At 33.4% G+C, this 26,952-nt stretch overlaps 1 protein-coding gene across 1 annotated transcript in view; it reads left to right on the top strand.

Annotated features, from left to right (window-relative positions):
- Positions 1-26,216, top strand: part of SLC25A36 (solute carrier family 25 (pyrimidine nucleotide carrier), member 36) — a 31,830-nt gene extending 5,614 nt beyond the window's left edge. Inside the window, exons 2-7 of the mRNA XM_004682154.2 lie at positions 5,905-6,069; positions 9,377-9,454; positions 11,309-11,409; positions 19,101-19,167; positions 20,874-21,163; positions 23,640-26,216. Coding sequence (XP_004682211.1) covers positions 5,905-6,069; positions 9,377-9,454; positions 11,309-11,409; positions 19,101-19,167; positions 20,874-21,163; positions 23,640-23,833 — 895 coding nt within the window. The 3' untranslated portion in view covers positions 23,834-26,216. The remainder of the gene's footprint in view (positions 1-5,904; positions 6,070-9,376; positions 9,455-11,308; positions 11,410-19,100; positions 19,168-20,873; positions 21,164-23,639) is intronic.
- Positions 26,217-26,952: the final 736 nt, after the last annotated feature.

Raw genomic sequence — 26,952 nt, 5'->3', positions numbered from 1 at the left:
GTGAGGAAAAGTAGTCAAGAATGTGCCCAAGGTTTTTAGTATCTTCTGATACCTTATTTTTCCTTAAAGTGAATATTACACAACTGTATCTTTTGTGATAGGACTTTCTTCTGTGTTTATATATTCACCTATATTAGTTAACATTTTCTGTTTTTCAGTATTACTAGACTTAAAATTTTGGCTTTATATTCAACATATAATCAACCTACACCAGAAATGACATATATACCTAAAAAAATAGCCTACTTTCAAACACTGTTACATCTTTCTGAATTCTCGTGATTCACTGTCAAATATATATGCTATGTCCTTTATTCAAGGTTTCAAGAACCTTTGTTTTCTCCAGCCGGAACCCTAACAGCTTTAGAGAAACTATCTCTATGAACATATAACTTGAGAAACAACTTTTGGTAACACTTCTAACCAATTTTTATGAAGTTTCAGAGACAGGCTACTTGTTTTAAGATTGAAAGACTCCTCGACTAACATTTTAATGAATTCGTCCCTTAATGGTATTTCTTAATTTGACTAATGCCCCAACAAGTAAGTTATAGTGCATTATTAACTGCAGGCAGAATACAACCAAGTATTTCAAACTGTTAATTTTGCTGTACAAAGCAAGACACGACATTTGCCTGAAAAAATAGGTTTAGTTAAAGTTAACAAATATATTTCCAAAGTATATACCTATGTATACACATACACACCTATTGTATGTATGGACTCACATTGGGAGTATTGTGGACTCACTCAGAAAAGATTTTGTTCATTTATAAATTACATTGCCTATCAAGAACAATTGCTCCATCCATACATGCTCAAAAAGGTAAGATCAAAATGTATGTCCCAAAACCACAATGTTTGAGTCCCAGTTCTTTTCCATGATCCATTCTCAGAATCCTTAGTGTATCTCTCCAGATGAGGCTAGTAGAAGTCCTTTAAAGCAAAGGAACTGGCTCTAATGGTTCAGTAGTTTAGTGCTGTCCAGCGGATAGGGTTCTATGTCTCTACACCTCCTCTAGGGATTTATGACTAGGCATCGTGGCTGAAACTGATCTGCTAGCTATTCATATTTACTTGGTGAGCAGTTTTTTCCCCCTCTTCATCCTCTCCAAACTTCTGATTCCTGTGTTGCCATAATTTGGATAAAGGAGAGCACTTTGGTGCCCCCAAGAGGCCTGCCTTTTACAAGATCTATTTGTGTAATTATTTTTTGCTTTTTTTTTTTTAACCAATCTCTTATTTACTTTGTGCCTAACTTAAAAAAGAAAAGTTCTCTTCTAAGTAGCTTTTAGTAATCCAGAGGCTCATATTTTATATCCTCATTTTATATCATAAACAAATAGAAACAACACTAGAAAGTTCTTAAGCATTTACATTCCTTAATAACCATGTACTAAAATGTGTCTAGGTTCCAGTAAATTCCCTGGGGTGACTTAATTTATTTATGCAATCTGGCATACATCATAAAAATGGAGTAGCTTTAAATGTCTTACAAAGGTGTTTAGTGATAACCAAATTAAACAATCCTTAAATATTTTCTAAAATCATTGCATAGTTAATGTGATTATATGACTTTCACCAGGCAACATTGGCCCTCTCATAATCTTTTGAATGTATGACATTTGTCTATAAAACTAAAATAAGCACTGATCCAAGTAGTTTAATTGAGAATATGTGGCTGGGGCACTCTTATCTAACTTGTGTACAAGAGTGACATTTAATGGCTTATTAGATTCATAATACACTGGCCCTTCTATACAGAATAATGGACTCGATAGGCTTATCAAATTTGGCTGTTTTCTCTTTGGATTATCTGCATTTAAGGTAAAGCGTCCAGCTTTATTAGAGATAGCAAATAACATTGGCGACACCTTGCAACTGATTATCTTAATGCATTGACCACATCACTGACTTAGAAGGATTCAGGACCAGTTTGAAGACAATAAATGAAATGAGAGCCTGTTTGGAGAGTTGATGGTGAGGAAACATGAGAGGAAGTTTATAGACTGTAGAGCCAGCAAGACTTAAAGATAGTTGCATATCAATAAAACTCCGTATCCCTTTACTCTATTTCAATTAATATTGTTTGTTTTCAGTAACTCCTAGCTCAATAATGGGAGCTTCTTTACATGCCACCTTTTTTCCCTTTAATTGTATGAAGATTGAATATACATAGTATAATGATTACTGTAGTTGAATTAACATCATCTCACGTAGTTAACATTTTTCTGTGAATGATGCGAGCACCTGAAATGCACTTCTAACAAATTTTCAGTACGCAGTGCAGTATTATTAGCTATACTTGTGCCTCCACATTAGATCGTTTAGATCTTTCGAGTTAACTTGTGTTACCTAACTATAGTTTTCTGCCCTGTGACCAGCATCTTCCCATTTTCCCTATCTTCTACCCCAACCCATAACCAGTGTTCTGCTTTCTGCTTCAATGTGCTCCACCTTGTTGGAGTTCACATTGAAGCTAGATCATGCAGTTTTTTTCTTTGTGTAATGTCTTTCAGGTTCATTAATTTTTTTGCAAATGGCAGAATCTTCTACACAGCCTATTCCATTCCATATTCTTACCCTCTGTTTATTTTAAATATTTATGTATGCATACAGCACTGGGGTGTAGGCCCAAAGTACAGGAGGGTGAGAGGATTCACCAGAGACAGTGAGGAGCAGAACAGGTGAATCTACTAAAATATACTGCTGAGAATGGGAGGCGGGTGGGAAGCAGTGGGCGAGACTTAGAGAGGTCTGCACCATGTGGGTTAGCTTCATGGCCAAGGATCTGCAGATAGCTTTATAGTGCTGACACTTAACCTCTTGTGCCACCAGGGAGACCCTCTTCCCCTTTTTGATTCTGGATTCTTGTCAGCCTTGGTGCATTCTACATTTATACCTTGCTATATTTTAAAGCATTATATTATATGGATCTATGTTCATGAGGAGTTTGCTCATTATAAGCATTAAAATATTTACATCAATATTCATTGCTAATGAACTTTTCTTGTGGAATAAGACAAATAATTTTAAATGTTACTATATTTATATAGAATTCTGTTATCCATATCTTGCAGACTCATTAATGAGACAAGTAGTGTATGCTTACTTAACTTGGGCTCTTACGTATTTTCTTGTGAAGCTAAAAATGCATTGTCCCCAACTTCTAGTTTTAGCATTCTGCTTTAATCTTGAATGAAATTGACTAGTCCATAGAAATACCTCTACTCACAAGCTACATAAAATGTGTAATAAAACAGAAGAAAAAATTTTCCCTGCTCTTTCTGATTAAATTGCATGTAATTAATACGGAACAGTGTGTATCAAAGTGGATAACAGCCCATTAGTAGATTATGAAATCAATTTAGTTTGTGACCAACTTTTTTAAAATATTAGTGTATTGTATATAACAAAGGCAAATAGCATTTTAGAAAATGTTTGTTATATGCATGTAAATATATTGCATGTTTTTTTTTTCTTTCCACTATTTATTGAGTGCTAATTATGTGTTAGATACTGTTCCAAGTGTTAAGGATACAGGATTTGTTATTGCTCTCATTTTCATATTATAAGATACATAGTCAGGGCCTGGGTAGAAGATAGACCGTAACATGTGACTAAAATTACTGTGTTTCATGTAACAAAGTCCTACAGGCTTGTTGACTTAAAACAACAGAAACCTAATCTCTCACAGTTTTAGAGGCTACAGATCCTAAGCTGTGTTCCCTTTGAAAGCTCGAAGGAAGAATCCTTCCTTGCCTCTTCCTAATTTCTTAGCCTCATATTGCACCTTGATGTAAAATATTTCTCATAGGTTAAAGTCAAAGATTTGAAAGCCACTGACAAAAAGGAAGAAAAGAGCTAGGTGAAGAAATAGAGGTTTTTAATGTAATTACTCTGGGTACTGAAGATTGATTGGCGGGAGTAGGGCACGCAGGGAGACAGTAATTAATTAGAAGGATAATACAGTAACCTCGTAAAATCAAGTGACTCAGAGATGGGTAGAAATGGAGAGAATTAGACTGTATTCAGAATTCACTCTAGAGCTCTGGGTTAAAGAGCACACTATACACATTTTTTCAGTGGAGTCTAGTCCATTGCTCCCCTTAGCAGTGTATTTCAGTAAATCTGCTATCTCTGAAAAAAGTTATCAACCATATATTCTCCACTTAAAAATACATACTATTTAGGGGTCTCCCTGGTGGCACAGGGAGTTCAAGTTTCATGCCTGGCCAGGGAGGTGACCCACATGACCTGGCAGATTTCTGGCCTTTCCACTGCTCCCCTTAGCAGTGTGTTAAAGTCACTCTGCCTGTTCTGCTGCTCCCCTTTCTGTCTCTGGTGGGTCCTCTCACCCACCTCCTCACAGCTCTGGCCTGTACCCCAGTTCTTGTATGCATAAATAAATAAGCCTTTAAAAAAATAATTTAAAAGTAAATGTATACATGTGGTTTAAAAAAAAAAAAACTGAACTGCTGAAATAATATAAAACAGCATCCCCTAGTAGCTGCCCTATCCCATGGCTACTTCCCAGTGGAAACATCCTATTTTAGCTATTTATTTTGGGTTTTTCTTTCATACTGCCTGTTCTGGTAAATGAGGATTTAGTTCTTTATACTGCTCCTTATTTCCTTCATCTTTCCATTCTCTCAATCTGTAGTTATATTTTGTTAAACAACTGGTCAGTGCCTACTTTATTGTGCACAGTATGGCTAGGTTATATGTTACATTGACCTTGTATTTCTTGAATGACATTTAATTCCATGATGCATTTTTTAAGTTGTTGTATACAGTTTTGATTATTTTTTTATAAAGAAAGTTTGTTTCAGTTTTATTTTCTTGATGACATGTACTCATCAAATTAGTATCTTATTTAATGTTTTTTCCTTCTTTATGATGACTTAAATTTTATTTGGAGTGATGTTGATAGTCTTGCTTTCCTTATATAATTTACATAATACATTTTCTAAATTTTGGAGGTAGGCTAATATTTTGTGAGGGGGCTGCATTTTTTTTTTTCTTCCTCTAATCACTTTGGGGTCTAAAATGTTATTCTGATTTAATCTGCTTTTCTCTTTCACTGTACTCTAAGACCTGTGCCAGGCAGTTTTCCTCTGGCTAGAAAGTATTTCTCAGAACTTTATTGGACAGCTATGAATGCTTTAAACTCTTTCCCCACTGTTATAAAGAAAAATTACGCAGTTTATCTCTTACATACGTTTAAAATGATTAGATGATGCCATACTTTAAGAATTCAATTTTGTTGCTTTGTTCATCCGTTTTTGTATTTAAATTTGATTATTTTAGTCTGTCCACTTTATACAGATCACATATATGTCTTAACAGGTAATAATTGCTAGTCTTAAATGTCATTTTTTAAATCTAAAACATTCTGAATATTTGGATATTAAAGTAGGAGAAATATGAATTAATATCCATCAGTGTTTATTTCAAACTGTTGCAAAGATCATTTCTGAAGTTTTGAAAGATGATAGGAGCTTAAGAGAAAGGATAGGACTTAAATAATGATCTTGGTATTAACAGAACCATAATATCTGGGTAAGGAGCACAAATAAGCTCTTAGAACAATATTTAAAACTGCAGTGTGTATCTTATCAGTAAAGTCTAGTAACAACATGTACTATTTGGAATTTTCTTTAGCTAATTTTATTCTTCTTAGGTAGATAGTAAACCTTAGTTCTTTTTAGCTATAAAATATGTCTGAATGCAGGCCAGTAAATGAAACATTAAAAAAAATCACTTAGTCCTCTATAGTAAGAAATGTGTAATATGTTGAATGTGTAGTATGTTGTCCAAAAAACCCACTTCATCAGCTTTATGTATGTGTCCTAATTGATAATTTAAATGGTTTAAGTTTTGTTCTCTTCATTGTTTTGGCAGATGTGGTGGTACAGTGGGAGCTATTCTGACATGTCCACTGGAAGTTGTAAAAACACGGCTACAGTCATCTTCTGTGACACTTTATATCTCTGAAGTTCAGCTGAACACCGTGGCTGGAGCAAGTGTCAACCGAGTAATGTCTCCTGGACCACTCCACTGCTTAAAGTGAGAGCACAGTATTCATGGTTCTTTTTTAGTGCCTACTTTGGTGATGCCTATGGTTGGTTATTTATATTCTGCCACATATTAAGAGGTTCTTGACAAACTTAGTGGTAGTTTCTCTGTGTTATATTCATTAGAAATGATAATGCCTAATGTAGAAGAATAGTTATTTGGATAATATAAAATGTTATTTCCAAATCGTGTGTATTTGGAATATTTTTTTACATTTATCTGATGGATATTCTTTTATAAAGCTATTATAGGTATTTTCTGGATTACTTATTTTTGTGCAGTGATGATAAATGTTGATTCATGAATATGTTTTTAGTTTTCTAAAGTATTCATACAAGTTAAGCGCATCCTATTAATGGCAGTCTGATTTTCCTATGACTGAAACATAATTAAGTTTTAAAGTAAGCTTCTACATATTTTAAAATGTGACTTGTTTTTTCTCTGAAATATCTTGACCATTTGAAAAAGATGTGTTTTTCTATTTTACCAAATTTCATTATGTTAACTTTTGGTTTAACATTTCAGATCTATTGCAGTTAGTTTTTACATGTTTAAACTTAGGTATGTAACTGAATGCCTTGTATGTCTGCCTTATCAGCTCACTTGGGACATAATCTATTTGAACTTAGTTCAGTAGTGTTTATTTTTGTAGCAAATAAACGCATACTGTGTTTACTTTTACTAACAAAAGATTTCATCAGTCTTTTTTCAAACTTTCAGAGTACATGAATAGAATAAAATGCCATGGTTAAAAATACTTCTGAATAATGCGTGCCTTCATACCTTGATTTCAACATTACTGAGTACCTTTCCATAAAATTCTTCCTTAGACTTATGACAGTACTATGTGTATAAAATATATAATATAGATTTTAAAATTAGAAAACGTATATATATATAATGTATATGTATGTGTTTTTTTTTTTTTTTAAGATTTATTTATGCATACAGAGCTGGGGTGCAGGGGCAGTGAGAGGATTCATGGGGAGCAGAACAGGCCAACTGATGAAGTACACTGATGCGGGGAACAGCGGGTGGGTTAGGAGAGGTCTGCGGCACCACGTGGTCACCTCTGGGGCAGGCAGGGATCAAACTCATGCTGAAGTGGCTTTAGCTTCTCAGTGCTGTGCTTTAACCCGCTGCACCATCAGGGAGGGCCCATGTTTTCTATTTTTCAGTGTTTTTTGTGTCTTCTCTGACTTTCCTTACAGGAACTGTAGGAATCTCTCTGGACTCGTTTTAATTTCTTAGTTTTTCAGGTCCTCATATATGAAGTCACTCTAATGCATTTCTTCTGTCATCAATATACAGGTGACTTTAAAGTCTGCATTCTCATCTAACTATCCCTTCACTCTTATTTCCATTGTGTCCCTATTCAGGAACTGTTTCATGACTGCCTACTTTGTTTTGTTTGCTTTTCCAACATGTTTATTTTGTTAATATACATACTATAACTTTCACTTAAAGTATACAGTTCAGTTGTTCCTTTTAAATTAAGTATAGTACTTTTTCACCATCCCCACAACAAGAAATCACTCATTCTCTCCCATTCCTCCGCCCCCTGAGCACTAGGCCACTACTAATCTTACTTTCTGTCACTATAGATTTGCCTCTTCTAGGCGTTTTATGTAAGAGGAGTTATGCAGTATGTGTTCTTTTGTGTCTTGTTTCTTGCCCTTAGCATACTGTTCAAGGTTCGTCATGTTGCAGTCGTTTTCTTGCCATAGTTAACACTACAATTTACTTATCTACTCACTAGCATTACTGAATATTTGGGGTGTCTCCACTTCTTGGGTATTATGAATACTGTTCCTATAGGGACATGTGATGTCTTTTCTCTTGATATCTCCAAGATATACTGCAAGTGAATTGCTGAGTCATAAGGTAAATTGTGTTTAACATTTTTGAGGAACTACCAGACTGTTTTCCACAGTGGCTGACATTCCCACCAATGAATGAGATTATCAGTTTCTGCACATTCTTGCCAGCCCATGTTACTCTGTCTTTTGATTATATACATACTTAGTGGGCATGAAGTGTTTCATGACTTCTTACCTAGGAACTTCAGGAGTTTCCTTTGGGCTCTTATTGTCACTCAGGTGGCTAGTGGATAAACCTGTAGTGGTCTATAAATTAGATGAAAATATATGCAAAATAGTGAGTTTTAGCAAATGTCTTATTTTTTTAAAAAAAAAAACTTCTTTAATTTCTTAAAATGACTTTCAATATAGAAATGGTTAACTGTCACAGAGTCTTCAAAATGTACTTTACAGTTTGTCATTTTTTACTTTGTTTCTTTTTAATCTGGTACCTAAACATTGTCCTATACTTAGACAATCAGGGTACTTTGGATAGAATGAGAGAAATCTACATTGTAAACAATGTATAAACTAATAGTGTAGTAAAGTAGCAGTAATGGTAATAGTGAAGCTAAGAGATGTCAAGTGCTGGCTTGTTTGTCAGATTCTTTCAAGCTCTTTATAAATTTATTTAATACAGTAACAAAAAAAAAGTACTGTTGTGTTCTGTTTTTTGTTTTGTTTTGTTTTTGTTTTTTTCCTAGTGAAAAACTTGCTGGTGAAAATAAGGGTAAAAGAAAAGTAATTATTTTTTTGTTCTTACAGCTAGTCAACAGCCAGACTGGGCTTAGTAACTGAGAAGTCAGATCCCACAACTTGGAACTTGGGACTTTAATTAGTATGGTCTGTTAAATTAGTTGTGTCAGTAAAATCTTTTTTCCACAACTGGGCAACAAATTTCTTCACCCTCTTTTTTACATTTAATTGTTCTGCTTAGTCTAGTTAACAGAGTAGAAGGAGAAATAATAATAGGCCAACTATTTTAGTGCCCCTAAACAATGTTGAATGACAGGTTTTCCCATAGCATTTCACTGACATGGTTGGATGAGGTAATGCTGTAGTACTAAGAGGTTATCTAATACTGAGAAAAGGCCTTCAGATACTAGAAAGGAACCATGTTTTTTGGTAATTGAACTTAGAGGTAAAGATGATAAAATGGAGGTAATTAAAGAATAGCATGACATGAAAATGTAGAAATTGGTATTCTTAGTTTTTTAAATTTTTAGGCAAAATTCTGAATGGAGTTCTTTTTATTATGACAAGGAAATATGTTAGTTTTCAGTAATTTATTCTATATCAAGAAAAACATTTTCCTAAATAAGGAAAACGAAATAGAGCATCATAACGTACATGAAGCTTACACTGTCTCAGTTTGGTACAAATGAAGTACAAGACTTTGAAGGACGTTCCTTTCTAAACAATATTTTTTTCCTTTTCAGGATGATTTTGGAAAAAGAAGGACCTCGTTCTTTGTTTAGAGGATTAGGCCCCAATTTAGTGGGGGTGGCCCCTTCCAGGTAAATAAAACAAACAAGCAAATAAAAAAAAAACAAGTAAAGCAAACTTGTGGCTGTGATGTAGCAGGTGTCAGTAAACCTCTTGGAGAATGTGCAGATTATACCAGGTTCAAAAAGAAAAGAGAAAGGGACTAGCAGTAAAAAGTAAAGATCTGAATCTCTAGAACTCTGCCTAATTCTTAGCTTATGGAACAAACCATACAAATAATATAGTTTCATTCTCTACCAAAAAGAAGCCAAAAGAACTTGACTCATTAATTTGCTAACTTTTCTCATATTGCTTTATCTTTTGACTTCTTCCAGGCTGGGTCACTGTGTACAATTCACAACCAGCATGAAAATGCATACCCAATTGTCTCTATCTTTGTCTCATTATTCATTGGGTTTCAACTTTTTATGGGCCTTTTTCTTTTTTTGAGAAATCATCCAAAATTTCACCCCCATTGTAAAAACTAAAGGAAATGTTGAAAATATAGCTTAAATTCCACCTTTAACATACCATCTCTCTTCCTATGCACCTTCCCACAATTTTTTTTTCCATATAGATCACCGTTATTATAGTTTGGTATATTAATTTTCATGGCTTATGCACTTAAAAATATTTGTTACCTATCACTTACAGAAATTGCATCATATTAAATATTTTACCAAATTCTACTTGAAGATTTTTTCCTTGAAAATCTGTGTTTTTTGTTTTTTTTTAAATTATGTAATATGACCATCCCTTCATTAGTAAGCATTGCCTTATTGGTATACCTTACAATTATTACCAGATTTTTGTTGTTAAAAGTAATAGTTTTGTGAACATAGCTGTACACTTACTTTAAGTACTTACTTTAAGTACTTTATTCACATATCACCAACATTGACTGTTATCCATGTCTTTTAACACTAGTCAAGTAGATCAAACATGATTTTTACTGTTTTTAATTTTTGCTGTAGTCATTCTGTCTTGAGTTGTTGCTTGTATATCTTCGGTGAATTGCCTATATGTCTCATTTTCTCAAGGTGGCATCTTTTTTCTTATTTCTAAAAATGTATATTCTTCTAGTGATTAGGGATCATTAAATATCCTTTTTTTCCCTCATAAAGTAAATCGTTGCATTTTACATTACATTCTTTCCTTTTTTCATGAGCACATTATAAGAGACACAATAGCAAGACTCTTGTCTGTAAATCAGGATTATTGGGAGTTAGCAGGATGCTTGAAACAATAAGCGGTAATTCAGTACAAGCTAAATAATGAGGTAATTGGGATCATGAAGTCATAGTTAATAAATTAATAGGAGAAATATTTAGACTTAGCGGCAAGTTTATAAATGCTGGCAAACGAGATCTGATCTAATGGAACTGGTTTCTTCTGGAGTTGTTTTTTAAGGATCCCATGAACTACGATGTTAAGTATATCCACAGTCTCAAATTGTTGTAATATATACTTTAGTACATATTATTCATTTCTACCGTCCTCCCCCACCAGTTTTAAGTGCTCATTCCACAAGTGTATTTAATTTGACCATCGCATTATAAAAGCCTTCCAGTCTTATTCGTAGGTTTTCCAATGATTAAAATCTCTTTCTAACACTTGATTTGTCAGTCAGTTGCTGCTGGAGTGTTAGGATTACTCTGTTTGAAGATGCTAGCAACTTTACATCTGAGCTTTTTTTTTCTTAATGAGCCAATAATAAAGTACTTCAGTGCCTTTATGGTAAGAGTGTAACAATTTACATGACATTGTGACTGAGACTTTGTTTTGAGGTTTCTTTACTCTAAAATTATAAAGATTAATTTACATGTCATTCAAATCTTGTGAATTAAACAACATGCTTATTGATAAAATTTAAATATTTTTTTTAGAGCAATATATTTTGCTGCTTATTCAAACTGCAAGGAAAAGTTGAATGGTGTATTTGATCCAGATTCTACCCAGGTACACATGATTTCAGCTGCAATGGCAGGTATGAATATATAATATAAAAAATAAAAATTTTTCCTGAAACTTAGAGACTTAATAGTGAATGATGATGAATTTACATTGAAAGTTAAGGTGATTTATGGGCTTTTTATTGGTTAGCATCTGCAAACATGATTTTTATACTGACTAGTATATAATAAATTTGATCAGGATGCATATGTAAAATCTATTGTCAGTTAACTTTTTTGTAAAGAGAAATGATAGCATGCAGGTAATATATACATTGTGTAGACCACTGAATATTTACTGATCACTTTGAACAGACTTAAGAATCCATTCTTAATTACACTATAAATAAGTTATGGAGCTATAATTTGTTTTTCTCTCCTCAATTTCTGTTAGTGCCTTTTCCCTTTTTGCTGCATGTTTTGGCTTCTGTCTGAAATGTGCCAGCAGTTCTTGGTAAAGTATTCATTTTATCCTGTGCTCAAATGCTGAAATTTTTGTGAGTGATGCGTTACTGATAACTGAGTTACTAAAATATACATATTTTGAAAAATGTATTTAACATATCCACAAATCACCCTACATAGCACTCAAAATTAGGCACTGGCTGTGTGTACATGCTTGCTATAAAAATGTTTTCCAAGAACTCTTCTGTCACCATTGATGAATATAGTTGTAAATTAAAATAGCTAGCTTTCCACCTCTGATTTCATTCCCTTAAAGATAATAAACTGGAAAATTGGTTCTGGAATCATTTGCTGTCTTGCATGTTAGACAAGCCTTGACCATTGGTTCTCCTTCAAAATTCTCAATAGTTTACTGAGATGTGTTGCATATTTAACTATATCTCACACTCCCAAATTATGGTTTAACTTTATAAAGAAATTAAGCTACTTTGATCAGCTGCTGATCAGTTGTCAGTTATCTGCTTAATAATGTCTTAAACTGTTAACCATTTTCTGCTTAGAAGTAAATTGGATCAATTTGAACCACATATTTAATCAAGTACAGGTTAGAAATACTAATTTCTGAAAGGTCAGTAGCCATATAATAAATGTAGTATGTACATTATTTGAAAATTTTCAACGCCTTTATAGTTAGGAAATGTTGAATGACTCATTAAAGTTTTAAGAGTAGGAAGTGAAACCTTAAGGGTCAAGGTGGTGACATTCTTACTTACCAGTGAGGAAAGATGCTGGGAAGCTAGCGAGGTGATGTATATGAACCTCCATTTACTTTATCCTTAAAATACGTAGGTTGGTCTACATAGATATGAAACTTTTAGAATTAGTTGTTTCACATTGTGGAGATTATCTAATTACAACTAGATTTATTTTTTAATGTACTTTTTAATAGATGTTGAATATGGATAAATATGATTTTCCCTTTGCAAATTTGAGTGGGTATAAGGCCAGTGACAAAGTAAATAACTATTTGTACTAGGTTCTTTATGAATTTACTTGTAGAATACCAGCGTTTGGTTTCAGTTTTTAACCCCAGAAAATTGTGAAGAAATGTTCATCATTTTTTAAAGAATTGAAATCAAGAAAGTAGATGATCATTCATTTTAAATTGAGGGTTATTGTTATATATTCAGTATTATTAATTTAGGGTGTAAGAATATCTTAATTCCCATTGGAACTTTTTTATTAGACTATCAGCAGACTTTATTACTGTATTTGTATCACATTACAAAGAATTTGTTACTTATATTTTTTCTCAAATGTGTACAAATGTTAACTTTTTTTATCTATACATTGATATTATTTCTAATTTAAATTACTTGAATTTTAGCAAATTGAACCCTTGTTCAGAGATTATTTTATACTTTATACTTGTAATTTGAAAAGTCTTCTTCCATTTATTGCGGTCACATTTTTCTGAGAATTATGCTTTTAGAGCTTTGTTGGCATTATTCAAGAACATTAATATTTAGCTTTATAGTTTTCATATATAACTCCCTGATTGGTAAAACTAAATGGCCCCATGCATACTCATTAAGGTAGCTTTTGTCCCTTCATTCTTGAAATACTCTAGACCAGATTGTGCTGTATTTCTTCAGGTTCATTTGTGGAAGTTTTCTAAATATGAATTGGGGGGCAAAGTGCTTAGAGGCAGTTACGTGAAAAATCATTTTTTTTTTTTAGACTGGGTATTCAAAAAAAAAAAAATGCTAACCTTGTCACTTAAGTATTTAAAAATGCACTAAAATAGACCATTAAAGATACTGTCTACAAGATTGTTTCACATCAGTTGCACACATATTATAATAATGCACCTGGTATATAATTTTAATTTCTAGTAATCTGCCAATTCAGCTATATTTCACATTTCATCTATAAAAACTTTAGTGTTAGTAACACTTTTCATCATTTAAAGTGGGCTTTTTTTGTTTGTTTGTTTGTTTGGTTTTTTGCTTTGCTGTTTCAAGGGAGAATTTATAAACCTAAAATTGAACTATGAATTTTACATTGAAAAATTTGTATGATTTTAAGAATACTATTTAATGGAATTAAGTACAGTTGACTCTGGTTTACTTACCTTTTACTTTTTCTATATCACCTTTGACATACTACGTGTTGCTTATCAGTTGAGGATATTTGGTTTCTGAGCGTTGTAGTTTTGTGTAAATGACCGTGCATATCCTTCTGTATACACTTAGATACAAATGTGTATACAAAAAATAGTATTATACACTTACTTTTTCTTTAATTTGCAATTTTCAAGAGTGTATACTTTTTTGTATATCACATTACAGATTTTAAGGAAATTAATTTTATTGGACTATACTCAAAGTTATTGCTCAGTTTTTTCAATATAAATATTGTAATTATTTAGCATTTACTATATACCTACTGGGTTTTATTTGCTTATTAGCACTCACTGTTATTTTTCAAGATACATTTTTCTATTTGACTCAGTTTATTATTAATGGTTACGACTTGACTCATTTGATAGAAATTTTGTCTTAAAAATATGAAATACTTTTTAGAATATTTTATTTGTCCATGGCCGTTCGTTCAGCCCAATGGCTGGTTTGACAGATGTTCTGTGTGTTTGTGTGTAAACATTCTTCCTGTTTTTTGTTTTGTAGAACACAAGAAATTAAGTAGAAAATAATCCAAAATATTCCATAAAAATGGATGTGCAATATTACTGGCAATAGTGCAAAAGGTGAAAGGTACTATTGTAGTGACATATACTTTATTTTATAAAAGTAATTATAGTTACCAAATGAAGTTACTTGAATAGGGTGTTGGGGGGGTAAAGATTTACTGAATAAGCTTATTATTAAATAAAACATTGTTATTTCAACTCTGATTGCCATAGATAATAATGGAAGAATAATGGGATATGAATATCCCCTCTAAATACTTTCTTAGATTTCCCATTGACAAGGTTAGCATTTTTTCTTTAAAGTAAATGGTCTTCTTTTAGGTAAGTATGTGGACTCTGAAACTGCTGCAGGTGGCAGAATTTTCAGTACTCGGTGCATTTTTTAAAAAAAGTTAAGGCCCATTCTGATATTTCTTTTTCTTTTTTAACTTTAAATTTTCAAAAAATTTAGATCTCACAGTAAATATTTCTCAAATCCTTCCAATGGGATTCATTTTGTACACATGTTTCTGATGAGGTCACTGCTTGTTGTTATGATACAGAAAAGCCTGTGTCTATTTTAGGCATTTACTGTACATTTCTCCCGAGAAAAGAGTGAGATCGTGTCATCTCATGCTCCCCATCCGCAGGTCACTTCCTGTAGAAATATGGACTAACTTAAACCTCGTGAGTACTGATCTGAGCATCTCTTGCAGCCTCTAGTATAAGAACACACCCTGGGATTTTATAATAGTTATGGAATTAATAAAAGGCGGGAAATGAACTCTTTATTTCCTGAATTTGTGTGTGCATTGAGTATTTTAAGTTTGACCCTTTCATAATATTCCTTTTAGAAGGATGGATGGGATAACTCTTTAGTCACTGTATAATAAAAGCCTGGGGTATTCTACTAGGCCATATAGCCCTGCTCTCCAAAGAATTTGAGAATAGTTTTTTATATACATAGTTTTAAGTGATATCAGACCATCCTGCGACCTTTAGAAAAGAATAGTAATGCTTTTTACTCAGCATAACATTTTAAAAAATCTTATCACCGTGCTTTCCACTCTGTTGATACTTGACTTTTACTCTCCTGCAAAAACATTGATCTTAATGTTGTACCATTACTTTCCAAATAAATGCAGGATAGTAATATACAAGATCTTAGCTGTTTTAGTTTTAATTAGATGTGTGGGAGTTTGGGGGGTGGTTTAATACATTTCTCTTAGAAGGCTAGGTGGGCTTTGTTCTTTCTGAAGTTAATCGAAATAAAAAATTCTGGAAAATGCATTAATACAGGTATCACTCACTTAATGAAATGGACATTTTCAGCAAGTTTACTTTAGACAGGATTTATTTTAATGTTTCTACATTACATTAAACATTTGATTTACATTTGATTGATTTACATTTTCAGATGGGGGTCTTAGATGAAGTAAAACTTAAAAAATTGCATTTTAAAAGTGTTTGAACACTTTTTAATAAAGTACTAACCACACTACTAACAGTATGGTCACTTTGCTCTAACTGATTCTAGGCTATCTTAATTCTTCTTCACCTTCAAAAAGATCTTCCTATACCTCTATGTCAGTTTTAATGTTGAACTCGGTGTTCAGAATATTGGTATGAGTTAGCATATTATCAAAGTGTCACAATGCCACCATTAAAAGTAGTAGGAAATTTTTAAATTTTAGGGATTTAGAATTCCCAATATCTTTATCTTAGAAGTATGTATGTCTCAGAAGTCGTAGAAAGATATGTTTAGTTTTGGCTATTTGTCAATTTCAAATTGCCTTACTATATATAATACTAAATAATATGTTTGTTTCTTCCCATTAGCTTCATTTTTTAATTAATAGATTCCCAGATTTAATTAATAGATTCCAGCTTAATAATGCCTACTTAGTTTGAGTGTCTTTGCTTAGGTGAAATAGCATAAAACTCAAGGAATTAAGAGTTTTAACTGGTTAAGGACCACTAGCTAAAAATCTATGGATTATGCCTTGATGCTTTAACTGAATGGTTTGCTGGCAGTTAGATTAGTGTCTTTATTAAGAGCTAGTTTATTACTGGGGATTATGCCTTGATTCTTCACTTTATGGTTTGCTGGCAGTTAGATTATCATCTTTATTAAGAGCTAGCTTATTGTTGGGAACCCAAAATAACTATAGTAAATGCAGGCTACTGATTATAGGAATAAGTGAGAATGTTCTCTCAGTTACCTAAATTTTAATGTGTCCTGTTCCATAAGTTAATTTATGTCTGGAAATGAATCTTGGTTAAGTGAGCAATACCTGTTTGCTTCCTGTTGTTATTTATTAATATGTATAAAGAATAACTATAATTTATAGGTACTTTAAAAGTTTATTCCTAGTAGCAGTTATAAATGTTATAATATATGTATGAAGATTTTTTTCAACCTCTAATTGAGGAATTTGTGACTTGGGAAAGTAGTAAGGTTGGATACTAAGTTTAAAAGAAAACTTTGCTCACTTTTTCAGATAAAACTGCAATAGATTGAGAGTTTTACCTAGATAAGTTTTTAATTTTTTTAATTTTATATAAGGATTCCCAGTTTTAGGTTTTCAAAGTTTAATAAAAAGCAAATATTTTTCTCAAATTAAAATTTTCAGAAATGATTAATAGAGAATCATTGTGAATAATGCAGAATATTTTGTTCTTTTGTGCTGCTAAATGACTTTTGACTACTAAACCCCTAATATTTCTGTACAGATATTTAGCTAATGCAAATAAGCTTTAAAATAAGGCTCATTAGAAATATGACAAAAATACTGATGAATGTTACATACTTACTTTAAAATATGATTTGAATATCTTTAGTTTGATTTTCTTCTCTTAAAAAATCAGATTCTAAAGAAAAAAATATATATAACCTTATTCTCAGTTATGCCATGCATGTAAGAAAAACCTTTTTCAAACAAATATTTAAACTGTTCTGATAGTTTTGTATTTTTGGTTTCTTCCCTTTAATCAAGAATATATATATACATACTATCTTTTATTTTAAAATGTTCCTGGTAACCTGCCCCAAACCTTAAATTTTTATTATTTTAATATTGACTGATGCTTACAAATTGTTTTTCCCATTTCAGTTTTAGATGTATGTGTATAGTGTTAAAAACATTTAAAAGAAAGACTATGTAACCATTACAGAACTAGTAGAGTTACCAAACCAGACTTTTATTTCATTTATCTTGTTGATAGATAGATAAATATAATTTGAACATCTCTTTGTGAAACATCTGGCTGTCCTATAGTTTTAAAACAGTGGATTAAGGCAGTAAAATTTGAGTTAGCTAATTATCTGTCATTATAGAAAGGAAGGAACTGTGAAACTAAATTTTTACTTGTAAACAATGTAGTAAATAATTTTGCATTTTTAGATGTACCCATACTAACTTTGAAAGCCAAGAAAGGCCATGATTGCTTCTGCACTATGTTAACTTTAAAAGAAAATTAAGTGCACCATAGCATTTTTTGTTCCTGAAAGTCTTTAATCATAGTAAATGTGCTAATTACATTCGACCTTTCTAAAAACAATGCTTGATCTACTAGTATTTGATAGAAAATAATAAAACAGTTAATATCTTTACACATTTCTGCATGTAACTGTTCATCAAATTTAAAGTCCAGTTGAATAAGCTTAGCTTGATGTAAGTAGTTCTGTGAAGTTTTAAAGATAGATTAAAACCATTTTTGGATAGATGAAGCAGTCTTCCCAGGTTCCCATCAGTAAGATTGCATTTGATAGTCTGCTATTTTTTCATAACACCAGGGTGACAGCAAGTAAAAGATATAACTACTAGCCTAGAAACATACTGTCCAGGGATCTTAATTTACTACCTGTAGTGAGCCATCTTAGGTGACCATCCTTTTGCACTGATGGTGTATCATGATTGGTTTTAAACTCAACTTAGAACTACCTTCTCTCCTGAGTTTCCTTTTTCAGTGTCTGTAAAAATGAGAGGGAAGTTCCAATTTGTAATTTTTTTGAACTTTTGAGTTTATGTGTTCAAATGGATAAAAACCAGATCTGTCCTATAAATTATAACAAAAACTTTTCTCTATGATACCATTATTTTAACAATAGTAGCCAAGTGTATGTTTATTATAAAGTATTCATAAGTCTAAACAGATTCTGATACACAATCAATTTATGGTCAGATATTAGTAAATGCTGAAATTTATATAGAATCCGTTTTGAACATAGTGATTTGTGATGACAATTGGCCCCCAAGTAGCAGCTTTAAGAGTTTGCATGCTAAAACGTTTGAAATACATAAAATTTCTAATTTTGTCCTTAGCAATGGGTTTTTGAATTCAGCTTAGAAAGTCAGGATGCCCCCAGAGATATTCTGAATATTTATATCTATATATTTATATAAGCAGATTTTGCTCTTAAAATATTCTTTTAGTTAAGGTTAGAATTTGAGGATGTAGATTAAAAATATAAATTTTCATGGTCATGAATTTGTAAGATAAAAGTGTAAAGCATACACCAATTAATAGCTTAAATATTATGTACATTTTCTTTAATGTAATTTAAAGATCTTAAAGTTAATAGTGTTTTCTTAATTTTTACTTGAGTTCATTTTAAACATGTTTGTTTAGGTTTTACTGCAATCACAGCAACCAATCCCATTTGGCTTATAAAGACTCGATTACAACTTGATGCAAGGTATGTTGGTTCGTTAAAATAAAGTTGGTTCCAACTAATTTTATTCTCTAAGTTTCTGTCCGTGAGAATTTCTATTCAGTGAATTTGTTTTTTGTTTGTTTTATTTTTCAAACTAGTCTGCCATTAGAAGCAAAAAAGATGATAATTGATGGGAAAGAAGGTGTTTTTTGTGAAGTCTGTATGTTTAATGAAGAAAAAGAAAAGAGAATATTAACTTAGCCCAAGGAGTGATACTTTCACTAGATAGGTGATTATAATCAGCCTCCCAACAACTTGTTAACCCACATAATCAACCTATACAGACTGAAGCATTGAGAATCATTGGTCAAATTAGGTAGCCTTATAGAAAGAGTTCTAGTGTGGGGTTTACCTCATATTTGTAAACTTCCATCTGTTTTTCCTCTGACTACTTTAAGGTAGTAATATTCATTCAATAAATCTCTATTGAACAGACATTGCTAGGTACTATAGATATACTAGGAAAGAGTGGGGATTGACTTTAAAAGGAATAGGCAAGGAATTTTTTTTGTTGTTTTTAGCTCACTTGAAGCAAAGAGAGGACAGTCAGTGCAACTTTGTAAGTCCTAAGCATAGGGTCTTAGCATATTTTGGGAACTTTGAGAAGGTCAAAGCAGCACAGTTTAAGAGTTTTGCCACCTCTACTTGTTGGCCTTTAGAATGGAGCATGGAGAAAAGGTAGAGAGGTGATCCCATCTGGTATAATAATGGCTTAAAACTTTGCATTTTAGATTTTTCTTTTTTTTAAAGATTTATTTGTGCATACAGAAGTGGGGCACAGGTCAGAGGTGCAGGGGCAGTGAGAGGGTTCACCAGAGACAGAGTGGGGCGCAGAACAGATCGACAAAGTACACTGCTGAGGGAAGCAGCTGGCGGGTCAGGAGAGGTCTGCCACACCATGTGGATCAATCACCTCCAGGGCAGGCGGGGATCAAACTCTTGCGGAAGTGGCTTTAGCTTTTTAGTGCTGTGCTTTAACCTGCTGTGCCACCAGGGAGGGCCCTGTTTTAATTTTTTTAAAGGTTTATTTTATTTATTTATGCATACAAGAGCTGGGGTGTAGGCCAGAGATGGGGACGAGAAGATTCATCAGAGACAGAGTGAGGAGCAGAAATACACTGTTCAGGAGAGTAGCAGGCAAGACAGGAGAGGCCTGCTGCACCATGTGGGTCAACTAACTGGCTGGGGATCAAACTTATGCTGAACTTATGCCACTATCAGCTTGATAGTGCTGAGACTTAACCCCTGCGCCACTGGAAGGCCCCCTTAGGTATCTATATCACTGAAATCCATTTCTTATAGATAAGATCCTATTGCGGGGAAAGATGGTATAAGGTATAAATATTTTTCCAAAATCAAAATTCTATGTGTATATAAACTGTACCCTTAAGGAACACTGAAGAATGTTTCCTGGACACAGTGCTCAGCAAATGCTTAATATTTGTAGATGTGGAATTGAAGATTCAATGTAGTATATTTTCTATCCAGTAAACTACAAATATTTCAAATTTGGGGCAAAGAATAGGAAATCTAAAATGAATGTTTTAAAATTTTTATTTCACTTCATGAGCTAGAGGGTCATTTTTTATTACAATATCATTTTTACTATATTTTATTTGCCTTATTTAACAGCCTGTATTACTTGTCTATGTTCATTTAATAAGACTTTGTGTGTTTTTCCTTTTTAGGAACCGTGGGGAAAAGCGAATGGGAGCTTTTGAATGCGTTGGTAGAGTGTATCAGACAGATGGACTTAGAGGATTTTATAGGGGCATGTCTGCGTCATACGCTGGCATATCAGAGACTGTTATCCATTTTGTTATTTATGAAAGTATTAAGCAAAAACTACTGGAATATAAAACTGCTTCAACAATGGAAAATGATGAAGAGTCTGTAAAAGAAGCATCTGATTTTGTGGGAATGATGCTAGCTGCTGCCACCTCAAAAACCTGTGCCACAACTATCGCATATCCCCACGGTAAGAGGACTGGTTTATGAGAGTAATGTGCTGTTTAGAATTTTTATTCCCACCCAACCAACAGCTTGGCTTGCTAGAGTATTTATAAATTGCTGGGTTCCAGTAAACAAAATACTGTTCTTGGGAGTTCATCATCATGTAATTAAATCTGTGTAAGTAACATAAGGCTATTTTAATAGGTTGGTATAGCCTAATCGACTGTATTAAGTTGGTGGTAACTTATCATGAGCTCTAGTTCAGGAATTAGTCAAATTCTGGCTAGGTATTCTTTGGGCAAGTTACTTTTTTTTTTTAAGCATAGTTTTTTTTTTCCCTAAAGATTTATTTATTTATGCATACTGAACTGGGGTACAGGCCAGAGGCTCAGGGACAGTGAGAGGCTTCACCAGAGACAGAGTGGGGAGCAGAACAGGCAGATCGATGAAGTACACTGCTGAGGGGAGCAGCGGGCAGGTCAGGAGAGGTCTGCCACGCCATATGGTCACCTCCGGGGCAGGTGGGAATCGAACTCATGCGGAAGTGGCTTTAGCTTCTCGGTGCAGTGCTTTAACCCGCTGCGCCACCAGGGAGGGCCTTTTTTTATTTTTTAAAGTATGGCTTTATTGCTTATCTGCATTAAAATCCTGTAATTCTCTATTTAAAGATAATTTTATGCTAGAACATGACCACACTTGTCCTCTGTCTCAAAAGGGGAACAAATTTAACTTGCTCAAAGTCACATAGTCTATTTGGTGTAGAGCCCTAATTTGAAATAGTCTATAATCCCTCAAACCAACTTTTTTGGTACTATTTCATGTCAACAGATAAATATAGGTAAACAATTCATCTTATTTCTGTCTTTAAATTTTGCGACTTCAGCCTGATTTATTGATGATCAAGGAAAGCACTTAAGAATTCGGTTAATACACAGGATTTTTGCAGTTCTTTTCTCCATCTTTCTTTATATGTAGTTTTTGATTGTTGGTATGTTTGAATTTTTAGTTTGTTGGTTTTTTTTTTTTTTCCATCTAAGTATTGTACTTTCATTGTACTGATGAACTAAAATAATAGCAGGAAAAAATGAAACAGGGCTAAGAAATGAGTATTTGCTTTACAATGTAATTAAAAGTTTTACCAACTCTTTTAATGAAAGAGTTTCACTAACTAGCCAAGTTGAACTGTGAACTAACCCCATTCCCAGCCTCCTTAGAGGAGTCAGAAGAGGGCAGTTTCAGCAATTTGTCTTGGGTTCTGGCTTTTATGGAAGACCAGGATGGCCACCTCCTAAGTGAGAAAATTTTCAGGAGTTTTAAGTATCCCATCTATTCAAGTGAGGTGTTATTAATAGAAGAGGTAAAGTATTTTTTAGGCAAGATATTTTGGAATAGAATGTATATAAATGGCATGAATTTTTAAGACAGGAAACAAGATTTCAGATGTTTATATTTACTGTGAAAATGACTGTAGGCCATTTTCATCAGGTATATTATGTTGAAACTTTTGAAAAATAGTGGAAATGCAAAGAATAAGAAGGAACTGTAAGAAATAAAACTGTTGCCCTAGCCTCTGCCCACAGCTGACTAAAACTTTACTCCCATTGGCCCAGATTTCCTTATTTTTTTGAAGAAGAAAAAAAAATGGATCAAATGCAATCTTTAAACATCGTAAGATATCTTTAAGCTTTCATTTTTTTTAAAGATTTATTTATGCTTACAGAACTGGGGTACAGACCAGAGGTGTGGTAGATGAGAGGATTCACCAGAGACAGAGTGGGGAGCAGAGTAGGCAGATCTACTGAAACATACCACTGCTCCCGGGTGGGTCAAGAGAGGTCTGCCACACCTTGTGGGTCAACTACCTGGCGGGGGATGGAGCTGCTGCTGCAGTGGCTTCCGAGAGCTTCATCATGTGGTGCTTTAACACGGTAGAGCCCTAAGCTTCCTTTCTTATGTTTTGTCTTGCTTATTTCTGAGATGGGACTTTAGCTGGCAGCTAGTATTTAAACATTTTAGGTTTATTGATATGAAATTTCATGTTGGTATGTGTGGACCATTGTGAATAAATTAGTGATTCTGTTTTTTCATTGTACTCTGTGTAAGTCATTTCTGCTTATTTTTTTACTGTATCATTTTGTATTCATTTGTGATATCACCTCCATTTCAGTTACTAGTGTTTCACCTTTTTCTTCTCCCATCTATCCACCTTTTCATTGATACCTAGTATACAAGTGATGCTTTTGTTTTCATTCCATCTTAAAACATTCAGGAACCGCTATAAAATTTTATAATTGGTATCCATGATCTTAGTTAGTGATCTTCTATGCTTGGTGTTACTCTAATATGATTGGTTTCAGTATGTTATAGATGAAAAACCATTCCTTATTTATGCTAAGCTTATGCTTACAGACTGGTGAGTGGAATTGTGCTCAGGATTTGGAGTGCTGTAAAGATACAACTAATATTTAAGTTAAATGTTTTTTTTTTTTTTTCCTAAACAGAAGTTGTAAGAACAAGACTACGTGAAGAAGGAACAAAATATAGATCTTTATTTCAGACACTGTCGTTGGTTGTTCAAGAAGAAGGTTATGGGTCTCTTTACCGTGGTCTAACAACTCATCTGGTGAGACAGATTCCAAACACAGCCATTATGATGGCCACTTATGAACTGGTGGTCTACCTACTTAATGGATAGCAACATCCGGCTGCCATAATACAAAGAGGGAAGACCAAAAGATTACAGTGGACCATGGAATAGCGAAACCAGCATGGTGGACAGAAGGAAAATAGTTTGGGAACATGTAACTATGCCTAAGTGGAAGTTTGGTTGTAGGAATAAATCATGCCGCATTACTCAGACTTTTAGTAGTGTGGGGGGAAAAAACTTGACTGCCTCCAAGGAAATGCCTTTAGAAGCACTCCTTCCTCAAAATTGCCATTTTCTCTACCATGTCCACAGGAGACACAGTTGCATTTTGTTGATTTGTGGCAGTCAGCACACAGTGTTTATCTCACGAGCACTTCTCCAGTCTTCTAAACAAAACCATCCTTTTTGCAGACTGTGCCATCACTATCCAAAGGCAGTTACACATTTCTACCTTCTGGCTTCTGTTTAAGTCCTATAAATTGCAAAATAGCAACAGTAATTCAGTATTACTTTCCCCTTTTCTTAAAAGAATCAGGCACCACAGTAGTTTTAAAGTAATTATTTGGCATTAGTCTCTTTGACAACCAATGAAATACTGTCTAAAGATCTTTTGTATTTTTAGCTTTAAAATATTTTGGTTTCCATGCAAACAGGTGCTTAGTGTTACACATAACTTGGACATTTACATTAGTATTATATCAAATTTAAATGGCAATAGTTTCAGACAAAATAGACCAATAAAATGTTGATTCTAGGTCACTTCAGTGACTTGTGCATGTATTCACATTTGCTAACTTTATGATACATGACTCACCAGGATGTCTTTTCAGTGACTGATTACTTATGAATTTAAATTCTCACTTGTCTATACCTAGGTTGTCATTTTCTTAATGGAAAAGTTTACCACTTGTGAACATTTCTCTGTTTGCTTTCATATCAAAAATATGAACTTTTTAATTACTTCCAAAGATCTGTATAGATTGCCTTTATTTTCCAGAGGAAATGGTAATTTTCAGTTTGGCCTTTACACACTTTTAAAGGTGGTAGTAGAAATAACCCGGAGCAGTTATAAACCTTGTAGAAAAGGAGCCCTGTGCTGTAGGAACAGGTTGTGATCCTTATCACGTTAGGGCTTTATAAATGAATAAATTGCCTTTGACAAAAAATTTATTCTGTCCTAATTTCTTGAATGGAAATCATAGATCCACATTGATTCAGATAAGTGTGCTAATAGGAGATCACTTTTACAATATGCTGTTGAGTTCAACTGCACCTTTTAATACTTTCAATGTATTGTATGAATGGCCCTCATGGAGATGTTTCTGTAATTCTGTTAAGGACTTTTCCTTATGGATGTTGCTATACTGGTATATAAAGCCTCTATAACTAAACTCCAGTGTGGTACTCATTTTGTATACCCAAAATGTACATTTTGTGCAGTGGCTTTATCTTAATGACTCGTAGTGAATGCACTTTGTGGCCTTCTTTTAGGAAGGAGGTGTGAGAGTAGGAGAGAATTTCATGTTAAGATTTTTTTTAAAGATTGGTCATGTATTAGGCAGAAACAGTGTTCATGACATTTTTTCTGGGCTTTAGGTATGTTTTGAAGATCTTCAGTATAAACGTGTTATATATTCTGTGTACTCTGTAGTGCCCCTAAAATTGTAATGTGTCATTTGTAAGCTTTCTTTATCGTCACCAATGAAACAGTGTCCTCCTAAATTCCTCTACCTTCTTAACTTCCTTGTAATCAACAGTAACTGGATGTTTTTGAGGTGCTTTGATTGGAATTAAAAATATTCCAGTCTGTTTGGAGACCAAAGGCAAATACAGTTTCATTACCTTTGGAATTACTCAAACCCTCTGTGGTGAATTTCAGCTTTGACATTTATTTGAGGAACATGCCAAAAAGAAAAAGAAAAAAGACAGCCAGTAGTGGGTTTTTAATTTAATTTTGTAGAGAAAGTCTCAATCTATAGTGTTTACCTTTTCAGGTGCCACTTACACTGCCTAACACAGTGCCATTTGCCTTGTGGTGATCTGTAAACACTAGTTGTGTTGAATGCAGGACAAAGATTCTCCCTACTCCTAATGATCTCAGTGTCCCACATTGATTAAGAATGATATGAAAACCAGCAGCTAAGGAACATTTTACATTTAGTTGTAGCAAATTCATAACAAGTGTCCTTCATAGATGAACATGTATTCTTTCTGTTCCTGTTTTTTAGCAAGTAAAATTTCTGTTGACCTTTAGTACATCAAATTCAGCTTTTAAAAGTGTTATGTATGTATTGGAAGGAAAAAGATCTTAAGAGTCCTAGACTTTGTTTCTTTGTGCAACAACTGGAAAGGAACAAGTTGCCTACCCCTCCCCCCCCCAACAAACAGTTTACTTGAAGTGTGATACTAAAAATTTAAAAAAAAAAAACAACTATATGTAAAAGTTGTATATAAAGTTCCTCTCTGAAATATTTCTTTGGAGATTTGTTTTCAGTTGACATAGATGTTTTCAAAGAAAAACATACTCAAAGCATTACTCTTTTTAAGGTATATTTTGTTTTCATCTGCTTTCTATCAGGTACCTTTTTATTTCTAGTATAGAAGTCACTTTTCAGATGGGTATGTGCTTTTATTATAAAATTTTCTCAGAAAATGAAATTGAACTCATTCAGGCTAGAGCAGTAGATCCTGAAAGCACATGCAGACATGGAGTAGTGGTTAGTACCCTGGGAACTGTGGCTCTGAGAAACAGTTTCCCACATTTCAGAGTCCAAATTGAGATTTGCCAACCCTCTGGTTCAGGGGAACCGCTTTTAAATCTTGGAAAAGAAACTATCACCAAAGCTTGATCTTAGTTTTCATCATGTATGTAATTTTTGTGGAACCAACCTTACTAGATCTAGGGGCCACAAGTGATTGATATGTAATTTTGAAACCAAGGGAGAATATCATTAGGTTATTTAATCCAGTCTTTCATCTCCTAAAACATGCCCATTGTGAGTAGCATTATTATATTAGGGCCAGCAGGCTTTGCATGGTTAGAAAAATTGAGTGTTTACTCTTAACACTGCTGGGGTATGACACGTCATCATTTTTAGATTTGTTTGAAGTCAAACAAATTAATTTTGTTTGAAGTCAAACTGACTTGAACCTGAAAGACTTAAGTG

Source organism: Condylura cristata, unplaced genomic scaffold (genome assembly GCF_000260355.1).
Source record: "Condylura cristata isolate star-nosed mole 26May11 unplaced genomic scaffold, ConCri1.0 scaffold00014, whole genome shotgun sequence".
In the NCBI taxonomy this organism is placed as follows: Eukaryota; Metazoa; Chordata; class Mammalia; order Eulipotyphla; family Talpidae; genus Condylura; species Condylura cristata.
This window is presented reverse-complemented; position numbering and strand designations above follow the sequence as displayed.